Source organism: Cynara cardunculus (assembly GCF_001531365.2).
Source record: "Cynara cardunculus var. scolymus isolate 2C chromosome LG 3, CcrdV1, whole genome shotgun sequence".
NCBI classification, from domain to species: Eukaryota; Viridiplantae; Streptophyta; class Magnoliopsida; order Asterales; family Asteraceae; genus Cynara; species Cynara cardunculus.
In genome coordinates this window covers 37,663,866-37,675,604 of record NC_037530.1, presented here as the reverse complement: position 1 = coordinate 37,675,604, position 11,739 = coordinate 37,663,866, and the positions used below count along the sequence as shown (strand labels likewise).

The window sequence follows — 11,739 nt, the reverse complement described above, 5'->3', positions numbered from 1 at the left end:
CATCGCTTTCTCAAAATCACATAAAGTCGTATTATAACATCGACTGAGATAAATAATAAAATGAAATATTAAAAACACGATGTATCTCGCTGCATTGCGCGAGTACTCTTCTAGTATACATTAATAAACAATATTTTTAAGAGTTTTTATCAAATGCTTAAAAGAAATCTAGTTGTATATAGGCAACTCGGCCGACGATTTATTTTTGCACCAAAGTTAACTCAAGTGTCTGATTTTAATATCAAATGTTATTGACTTTAGTGAAATGATGACGTTGTCACGTTTTTATAAAATAAAGATGTCAAACTCTATCTAAATGAGATACTAAATAGGGAGAAGTATAATAAACACCTTTATAAGACATACACATGAAAAGTATAATATTTGTCTACGTTACTGTTTTAATTTGTCTCAAAATAAGAGTATACTTTGAAAATTAAACCTATATTTTTGTATTATACCCTTCACTATGAGATAAAAACCTTTAACGCATAAATTTTCTCATTGGATGAACACGAGAAGGGTCAAAAATCTTACCGGATAAGAGCAATGAGAATGATAGAGAATCTTACCCGGTAAGTGTGCATGACGACTCTTGCCCAGGTAAGCGCTTACGTAGTAAATTGTTGCATTCGATATGCTTTTATCTACTAAAATCTTACGCATCTAAATAAATTATAGTATTGATTCCTATTGGTAAGCACTTACTGGGTAAGCATTTGGGTAAACGGCCCCTAAGTCTCTAAATTTTTGTATTAAATAAACTATCGTACTTTTAAAAATTGATACCTACCTCATTTTAACCCTAAAAAAAGTTATATTAACTGGCTAGTAAAAGTTCGATGGTTTATATATTTTTTTAAAAAATCAAGATTTTATCATATAAAATGTGAAAATTTAATGGTCTTTTCATAAAAAAAAAATAGTTCAAAAACTTAATTATTTAAAATGAAAAAATTTAATTATTTTTTCATTAATTGTTTTTTATCTGTCTGCTTTTTTATATGAAATTTTGGTCGCCGGTGAAGGTTTAATTGATCGGAAAGTATGGAGTTTCCGGTGGTGAACAAAAGAAACTGAATCCATTACAGTTGTCTCCAGACCAAATTTATTCAAGAACCCTCGAAAACCACATAAATCGATTAATAAACTTAAAAACATGAAGAACGACAGAAGAGCAAAGAAATCTCTACAATCCAACTTGAAGTTTACAAGGTAATACATTGACGACAAGAAATGATAGATCATACTGGCTTACAGTTGAACAAATGTTTGTATTTGTTGCTGAGAAATGATCTCTAAGTTGAGACGTGAGCATGATCGGACCATATCTCCGGCGAGAGGGATCACCGGAAGGTTGTCACAGTTGCATATCTCGATCATGAATCCATCTGGATCATGGAAGAATAACTGATCCACGTAGATTCCACCTTCTTCAACCCTCTGTCTCTTGTAATCTATTCCCATGTCCTTCAGCTTCTTCTCCACGGCTCCCATGCTCTCACACTGTATTCACACACACAAACACATACAGAATCTAAATTCGAACTTCGAACTTCGAAATAGGAAATAATTCTCGCCGATTTTGTAAACTAAGTTTACCTGGAAGGATATATGATTATCCTTGGGATTTATTTCACTTTTCTTCGGAATATTATCCGGATTTTCTGATTTCAATAGATGAATCCCGATTCCGTAGTTAAATAGCCTGCAAATCATCCAACAACAAAAAATATTAGATCGGTTTCAAGCATCGATAACGATCAGACAACAGATTCGACATTCTAGATTCGTAATTCCATGTTCTGTTCAAAACTAGGTTAAATTACCATGCACCGCTGAAATCAAAAGATCCAGGCCTTCTAATTGGGGCAAAACCGAGAACATTAGTATAGAAATCAATAGATTCTTCGACCGATTGGCATACGAGCGAGATGTGATTCAAAGACTTGAGATGCAGAGGATTTTGAGCAGTTTCCTTCATTTTTCAACACAAATTTCAACGGAAAACGCAAAAAACCGATCGAAATCGACGAAATGTCAAACCAAGAACCGATTAAGGAGATAACAACGATGATAGGATGTGGAAAGGGTGTTAGTTGTTGGATTTAATGCGGATATTGAGCAAGTGATTGAGGAAGATTCAACACACGGCACTGAAGGTGATGAGAGAATGGAGGAGGTGTGTATTTATAGGCGAAAAGATTTTCAAAAACTTACGGTATTGATTTTACACGTGTCAAGATTATCTAGTAGTTGACACGTAGGTTCCACGTTTGCTGCATCCATGTGGGGTAGGCACACCCAATCGCATCTTATTTTTTGATTTTTGTTTGTTAAATTTGTAATAATATTAATATTAAGTATTTAATGAGCTCAAAGCACGGACTTCCTTTCTCCTCTCTTGGTAGCTTTAAACGAATACGAACGGAAACTTGTTTATGTTCGTTCGTTTAACTTAACTGAACAAACGAATGGTAAACAAACGAAAATTTTTGTGTTCGTGTTTAGAAATCAGGTGTGTTCGTGTTCGTTTATGTTTATCGTTAACATGTTAAACGAACGTAAACAAATGGGCTAAATGAACATAAACGAACGGGCTAAACGAACATAAATAAATATTATTTGAATTCAAAGTAAATAAATAAAAGACTATATATTAAATTTGATATATAAACGAACATAAACGAACGAACGTAAACGAACTGTAAATGAACGAACGTTCACGAACATAAATGAACGAACGAGACTCATGTTCATGTTCATTTGTTTAACTAACGAACACAAAAATTGTTCACGTTCGTTCATTTATTAAATAAACGAACTTCCCGCCGAACGGTTCGCTGAACGTTCAGTTCATTTACAGCCCTATCAACAACCATTGAGCCAGACCCACTTACCGTTTCGTTTCTCCGTCGTAGTGTAAAAAGTTATAAAATCGTGAAATATAATATAATATCATTTTATTTTGAACAACTGTATATATTTTTAAACGATGATTGTGACATAATTTTTTTTTTGGGTAAAGTTGGTCTGGATTACATTTTTTCCACCTCATACCCGATCATGTTTATGTTATTTTTTTTAATTTCAGATTTATTATGTTTTAAAAAAAATTGTAACAAAATACTTGCACACAGGACCTCAGATATGAAAAACAAAAAACTTACTAATAGACCAATGATTATTTTGTGAAAAAATATTCATATTTTTATTTCTTATAGTCAAATGGTGTCATTACTTGAAAAAAAAATCTAAGTCTGTCCCTGATCAACTCAATCTGAAAAAACCAAAAAAAAGAAAAGAAAAGTCAATTTGAGGTAACTCGATGCATAGCTGGTACAAAATTAGGTCAAATCGTATCTATTGGGTTTGAATTGGGTTAGTGTCATTTGAATACAATCATACCCGACGAACTAGATGTTTTTTTGTACGATGGATTTAATATAATTTCTCACGTTGGATTTACCTCTTAGGAGGTATTTGATTAGAGGTATTAAGCGGTAATCATGACAATGAACTTTTGTTTGGTAGTTTATAATGTAATTAGCTCATTCCCTCAGAAGCCCAAATTTTTTCATTCCAGATTAAACTAGGGGAAATGTAAGTTCAATCCCATTTCATTCCCCGATATGAATTAAATAGACCCTTAGTCAGTTATCTCCCACAACTACCGAAAAATCACAACCTCCATAAACAAGACCTTCTCAACTAGCCCAAGTCCGAAAATAATACTTCAATCACTTGCGGAGATGTCACTTGCAGAAGTCTCCATTTCATAAAACTTAAGGATGGTGGAGAACTCACCCCGCCTTCTCTCCTAGAAATATTGTTTACACGAGCTTTAGTAAGTCTATCCTGCTAACATCCTATCGCCTGTCTGCCACTACGCTTGCTGCCAAGCCATCTCCGACTCCTTGAACGAGGGGATGAAAGAGCATGAACTAATCTCTAAACCGATGGACTTCTCTGAGAAATGAGATTGGTTAGTTGCTCCCTCACAATATCGACTCATTTTCGATACACCCCATCTTCTCTCCTATTAATATTGTTTACATGAGCTTTAACACGCCTATCCTGCTAACATCCTATCGTCTGTCTGCCACTATGCATGCAGCCAGGCCATCTCTGACTCCTTGGATTAGGGGATGAAAGAGCATGTTTGATTGACAATAGAAAATGAACCCCATGAATACTCCTTGTGGAGGTGACACGTCACTTTAGGAGTATGAAAAACTTCATTCTTCTTTTTAAAACACCCTCTGCAAGTTGCGGATTCGGCACTCGAAGGTATTGATTTGTTAGTGAGTATGGAAGAGTAATGGCCAAAAGATGAATTTGGTTGGTTAAAATGGCTAATTTGGTAAATTTCCCTTATATATGAGGCGTTTCTTCATTTGTAACGCAATAATTGGTGTTAACTATGTGAGTTAACCCTAGCCTTTGATCTTTGTAATCTATGGACAAAATTCATCATGACATTTTTGTAATAAATTGAAAATTGATGCTTAATAAACATAGATGAACAATCATGAATAAAGGGTAATTTTGGAAAAGATTAGAGAAATTTCTTTTAGCATTAAATACGTTTCCGCTAATTACTCCATTACTTTGAAACCGACATCAAACTTTAACTACTCCTTCATGTATTAATATATAATGTGTAACTTATGAATGATGTGAACTAATAACCAGTTATCATATATGAGTACCTTATGAACATTGTTGACCAATGAAAATATAGCATATATGAACATGTTCATTAGTGAACACATACCTGAATGTGTATGTATGCGTGACTGGTGAACAATGTTCACTAACGAACAAGTTTTCAATGTGAACATTGAGTGCATGTTCATGCATGTTGGCTGCTACTATATTCATGTTGATCATCCATGTCGTATAATCCACCAGACGCAACGAACTCGTTCGATTAAGGATGTTGACTCTTTAAGTGCTATTGGTTATTTCTCAAAATAAATTCGTTTATGAAGAGTCACAAACAATATAACTTACAACACATGATATTAAAATGGCTAAATTCAAGGAGTAATGTAACATCCTTTTAAATGTATTAAAGCAATAGAAAACATAATCTTACTATTTTGCTCAACCATTAATTACATAGGAATCTATGAACCATGGTATTAGATTAATTTCTATTATTCTAAAGATTGCATAGTTAACCCAAATGAATTGGTTAACAAAAGATCACACCTTCCCCCCCCCCCATTCTCTCTCTCTCTCTCTCTCTCTCTCTCTCTCTTTCTCTCTCTTGTGTGTATGTGTGTGTGTGTGTGTATATATATATATATATATATGTATATATATATAATATAGGTTCATTTGAGAAGTAGAGAAACGATCTTAGCCCTTAATCTAATCAAGATTTGCAGCTTTGACTGTAAAGTATTGGATAATTCTTTGCATGATATGAAGAACATAGATGGGTAGTTTTGTAACTTTTACAAGTAGGCAACAAAACAAGTGTATATGTGAACTCATGCAATTTACATATTAACTATTTAACTAATTCACATATAAACTTGTGTGATTCATGTATAAACTAATTAACTTATTCACATATGAACTATGGGTTCACATATGCAATTGTTTGCCTTCTATTTGTAAAAGTTACAAAACTATCCATCTATTTTTCATTTGACCAGTCAAAGCTGCAATTATTGACCAAAATTGATTGTATGAAGAGTAGAATCCCTTCTTTACTTCTCAAATACTTACCAATTCTCAAATGAACCTCTCACTCCACACACACACACACACACACACGTGCACACACACACACACCCACACCCACACACACACACACACACACCCACACACACCCACACACACACACACACCCCCCCCACACACACACACATATACACACACACACACACACACAGAGGGGAGCGATCGCAAACCACTCATATTTGTATAAACCGTGTAAACCACCATCATTCATCAATTTTATTGTTTAATTTAATAAAATTGTTTATATAATACTTTTATTGATGAAATCGTTTCATATATGGTTGTTTCTATGTTTTAATGAAACTGTTTCATGTATTTATCTAAAATTAGTATAATGACGATGATAATATCCATAATTAACACTCTCCACAATGAAAATGACTAATCAACCTCTCATAATTACATAAAAAAACTATGATTGGTTGAATGAGGTTTACACAGTTTGTACAAATAACGTGGTTTGCAAAGTAAATTCCCCTATATATATTAGACCTACACATAATTAGTCATATTCAAAATTATATTACAATTTCGACCGTAATTTTTATTTTTTTTATTTGCATGAATATTCAACTTTCTTTTTGAATTTGTTAGCTTTTTTGTATGTTTCTATTTTGATTTTACTGTATTTAAATGCAAATGCTTTAGTTAGATCATAAAATAATGTATCAAAGTTTCAAGCCAACCTAACCGAACCCATACGATTTGGCTGGGTTGAGTTGAGATTTTTCAAACTGCAAACATTGGGTTTGGTTGTTCAAATATCTTCAACTCAGGCAACCCAACCCATGTGTAGCCCTACCTCCGACATATCGACCCCTTGGTAACATGATTAGAACATAATTTCATAGTTCTAATAAAATGTTGTGACTCTCTTCTAAACATCTAATTTCAAGGTTTCTTATTGTTAGAAATATAAATAAAATATTTTTCTCTGATCTTCATTATTTTTTGGCAGAATATTTTAAATTTGGATAATGTCACGCTTTCTTTTCTACTTTCTTCTTTTTGGAAAAAGTTTTAAAGAATCTGTTGGAGCAAAAAATTGTACAAAATCTTCATTTTATTCGTTTTAGAGAATCTGGTGGAGATGCTCCTAATGTAGATAAGTTCCAATCTTTTTTAGAGGTCTTGTTACATTTGTATAAAAATGATAAACAGACGAAGCGACTAATAACTAAAACAATCGACAAAAGTTCATACCATATAATAATGAAAATTTTCACAAAGGTCAAAGTGTCTGGAGGTCTCATGTTCGAATTCAATGAGAAATAAAAATTCTCTTGTGGCCACGGAGGTTCAAATGTTGTCACTCCGAGCTACCCGCAAAGCAGGTGGTCGTCCTCGGATTAGTTGGTTCGCATAGTGGGTTAGATATCCAGGTTAATAAAAAAAAGATCTCACAAAATAAAACAAGAAAATTGTTTTAAAACAATAAATTAACATATAAAATTCATTTAAATAGAATCATTTTTTCAAAATCTAGAATTGAGAATCGAAGAATTAACTAAAAAGGTGAAAGCCTAAAACATTATGATTCTACCGAAAACATCAAATTCTGCATTATTTTGTGTAAAAGATTATATATTATATTTATGACATAATTATGATAGGAACATTTTTTTTTGAAACCCCATGAAATTGTGATAACCTTAACAACTAGTGCATCATGTTATTTCATATAACTTTTTTCCATCCAGAACTAGGATTTAGAATATTAGTTAACATATATTTGTTTCACACGTGTTTGTTTCAAAAATTTCACATTGTGAACTGAATACATATGAAGCAAACACACTATAAAACAAATATATGTTCAACAATACATTAAATCTTAACCTTAAAATATAAAAAAATCATGTAAAACAATATCTTAAGCAAAAAATTCTCATCATTATCACAGTATATAAATTAGTCCCTGATTATGATATTATATATTACCAATCTAACCATATTCAATATCAACATTTTTTTTATTAACCTGGATATCCAACCCGCTATGCGAGCCGACTAATCCCAGGGTGATCATCTGCTTTGCAGATAACTTGGAGTCACCACATTTGAACCTCCGTAGCCACAAGGAGATTTTTATTCCTCCTTGGATTTGAACATGAGACCTCCTGGTATTTTTGATCTTTAGAGCCAAGCTCAAACCAATCAGGCACCACCTTTGTGGTTTAATATCAACATATTTTTAATCATGTGTTTTGGAACATTTCATTATATTGGAAGTTCCATGCCTAAATCAAACATTAATCATTCATGAAGTTGTCATTTAATAGGTGTGGTGGAGAATAGAGGATTCCTTCCAATCAATCCCATACACACCATCAGAAAAAAGATGTGTTTGGTTTGTAGGATTTAAAATGAAATTGGATTCTATTATTTATAAGTAATTTATAAAAAATAATTAAATTATATTTTTATTACTCGATTATTATAAAACAAATATTTTTGCATTTTTAGAACATTCTTGCATAAAATCCTAAGAAATGACGTGAAATCCCAAGGTACCCCCCTATGGATTTCAAGATCCTATGTTTGTAGGATTTCAAATTCAAACAATCCAACAAACCAAACATGGAATTGGAATGGATTTGAAATTCAAATCCCCCCAAATTCATTTCATTCCTGCAAATCAAACGGGACCTTAGTTATTATTTCTTTCCTAAAATCATGAAAGTGTCACTAGGTTTGTAAGTGACATGTCCGTAATTTACAGAGGGGTCAAAATGTATATAAAAAGAAGTCTCTAAATCTGGAAGTACAAGGACCAAATCTATAAACTAGTACAACCATTTTCGCAGTTTTCTAAACTAGGTTCGCAAATTGGGAACCTATAACTTGAAGAACTATGTCTATTTTACAGATTTGGTTCTTGTGCTTGCGGACCTGGTTCATAAACTACATTTTTTTTACTCTTTGACCCTTCACAAAAAGCAGACCTGCCACTTATGGACCTAACTATATTTTGGTAATTTTAGAAGGAAAATGACGAAGGGGTTGTTTGTTTACCTCTTAATAGTTTCTTTAAGAGGTAATCTCTGAATCGTTAAGAGGTGAATCTCGTTTGACAAAAAAAAAATCTGCCTCTTAATGGTTCTAAAACTCTTTGAATGATTTTGTATCATAGATCTCTCTTAATCATTAAGAGCCCTAATTTTATTGTACACAATTACCAAACAATTATATTTYATTTTGCACTATATAATGAGAGCCTCTTAATCATTATGTACCAAACCATTCAGCAATTACCAAACAATCCCTAAAAAATGAAACTACGAGTCGAAAATGGCTATTTTAATGAATTATACGAATATATTTTAATAAATGCCTAAAATAATGATCAAATATATAAATTGTTTTTTTAATTAAAATAAATAAATTATGTATTAAAATTTAATTATAGAAATAGTTTATATTTTTTTTATGGATGAATTAATTACATTTGGTTGGCAACTTATTTAAAATAGGTATATTTGATTGAGTGGTGATTTGAAAATAGCATATTGATGATTTGATCATGTCATGTGCAACCCACCCCACCCCACCCCACCCCACTTAGATCAAGACTTTTAGTCCAGGATGTCATCTCACATGTTTTATTTTGGGTAGTGTTAATGGCACCTCTTTCATGTCAGAATCAGGTCATTTCAAGTATTGAGAATGTAAAAAGCATACATTGATGTTGATGTGTGTGAGGAAGAAATTCATGGTAGGAGTGCATTAAGCAATGCATAGGAGTGCATTTAGCCCACCCCTTTATTTTGAGATCGTTATTAAAATCAGATCAAATTATACATCAAAAATATAAAAAGTGAGTTTTGATGTTGATGTATGTAGAAAAGAAATTATAGTATGGATGCATTTAGTAATACTGGAAGGGTACTAACACAATACAGCGAGATATTTTTATGTTTCGTTTTATTCTTTTTTGTCTAAATCGATGTTATAATATGGTTTTATGTGGTTTTGAGAAAACGATAATGTTTATTTTTTTTGAATAAAATATAAATATGAAAAATAAATATTGATATTAGTATCAAACTAACTATTTAAAATTTCTCTTTTTTTGTGTATTTTTTAAATTTATTTTATATTTTTGGTTCAATAATTTATTTTTGTATAAATATAATAATCAACTATTTTGTTAGAAAACAATGATTATCCTAATTATATTTTAGATTCTTTATATTTAAAATGAGATGTTTATCTTCTATTAGATTATGTTTATTTGCAGTTAGTTACAGGAATTCAAACATAAAACTTTAATAGGTTGTACTTACGCAAAATTTACTTGTAATCTTAAATTTTAAGTAATATGCATCAATAAACAGTACTTCATGTATAAAAAATGGTTTTTAAGAGTTTTTGTCAAATGTTTTATAATATAGTATAGATACTATATTATAAAGTATTTGACAAAAACTCTTAAAAATATTTTTTTATTCATGAAATATTGTTTATTGATGCATATTATTTAAAATTCAAGATTACAAGTAAATTATGCATAAGTATAACTTATTAAAGTTTCATGCTTGAATTCGTGTAACTAACTGCAGATAAACATAATCAAATACAGGATAAACATTTCATTTTAAATATAAAAAATTTAAAATATAATTAAGATAATCATTGAGTTCTAACAGAATACTTAATTATTATACTTAAAAAAATATATTATTAAATCAAAAATAAATTATTTCGTTATTAAATTTAAATTAAATTATAATAAAAAAATTGAATTAAAGGAATTACACAAAAACCAGAACTTTTAAATAGTTAATTTGATATTAATATTGATATATTTATTTTTGAAATTTTATGATATCTTCCAATTTATATCTTATTTAATAATAAAATCATTATACATTTCTCAAAACCATATAAACACCGTATTAAAACATCTACGGAGACAAAATAAAACGAAACATTAAAATCGATATATATCTCGTTACATTGTGTGAGTATCATTCTAGTAAATATAAATGAATTTAGCGTGTAGCTTTATTTTTTGGGTAAATATTAATGCCAAAGTTCATTTATTTATTAATTTTATGTTTAGATAATTGAATATTTATTTATTAATTTTATGTTTAAATAATTGAAGTTCATTTATTTATTTATTTTATGTTTACGTAAAAATTGGCATACACTTTGCCAATTATTGATTTGAACCTTGTCGGCAAATCATAGTTAGGGGTCCTTAATTAATACCTAAAATAATTAAACCAATGTCGTGTAGCGATAATTATTAACTAATCCACGTTACGACTTTCTAAAATAAAAATTAATGACGTTTTGGTATTTTAATCACTTTTAGCGTAGGTGTCATAGACCTAAAAATTTAGGTGGCGTTTGTTTTTTTAAGAGATGTTAAAGTCTAAAGTCTGATTTTATTTCTGATTTATAAAAGTTGGTTTTGAAGCTTGAAATTTGGATCAGTAAAATTGTTTTTACGTCTGACGTTTGAAATCTGAATCGGTCAAACTAGTGCAAAAATATAAAAGATAAATAGTTTTTGCTAACAAATCTATTCCAGCCCCCAGAATATGAACAATTTGATAAAAGGCGGATTAGAATTAGGAGGTATTAAGGGTTATACATTTACCATTTTAAAATTTCAGAGAACATTTAGAGCTTTTAAGCTCTTATTTTAGAAATAAAACAAACGCTCTTATTACCCAAATGTCTTAACAAATCAGACTTCAGAGATATTAAGAGGTAATTTTGAAAAAAAAAAACAAACAAACCATAAAAGTTGAAATTAAATTCTGAAGCCTTAGTTTAGTTTGTAGGATTTGAAATTCAGTTTTATTTCAATCATATATTTGGTTTGAAGAAAAGTTTGGATTTGAAATCTCAAAATTTAAATGAAATCTCACAATCGACAGCTTTAATCCTATGAAAATTGCAGTCATTTCAAATCCAAATAACATGGATTTAAGTCAGTGACGGATCCAGAATTTTAGGTAATTAGGG

General features: G+C 30.6%; 1 protein-coding gene across 1 annotated transcript; it reads right to left on the bottom strand.

The window, feature by feature from the left end:
* Positions 1-1,089: 1,089 nt before the first annotated feature.
* LOC112509507 (metallothiol transferase FosB-like) lies at positions 1,090-2,164 on the bottom strand. The gene is made up of 3 exons (XM_025114493.1): positions 1,830-2,164; positions 1,603-1,708; positions 1,090-1,506 (listed from the first exon to the last, which is right to left on the bottom strand). The coding sequence occupies exons 1-3, from the start codon at positions 1,982-1,984 to the stop codon at positions 1,255-1,257; spliced, it is 513 nt and encodes a 170-aa protein (XP_024970261.1). The 5' UTR covers positions 1,985-2,164; the 3' UTR covers positions 1,090-1,254.
* Positions 2,165-11,739: the final 9,575 nt, after the last annotated feature.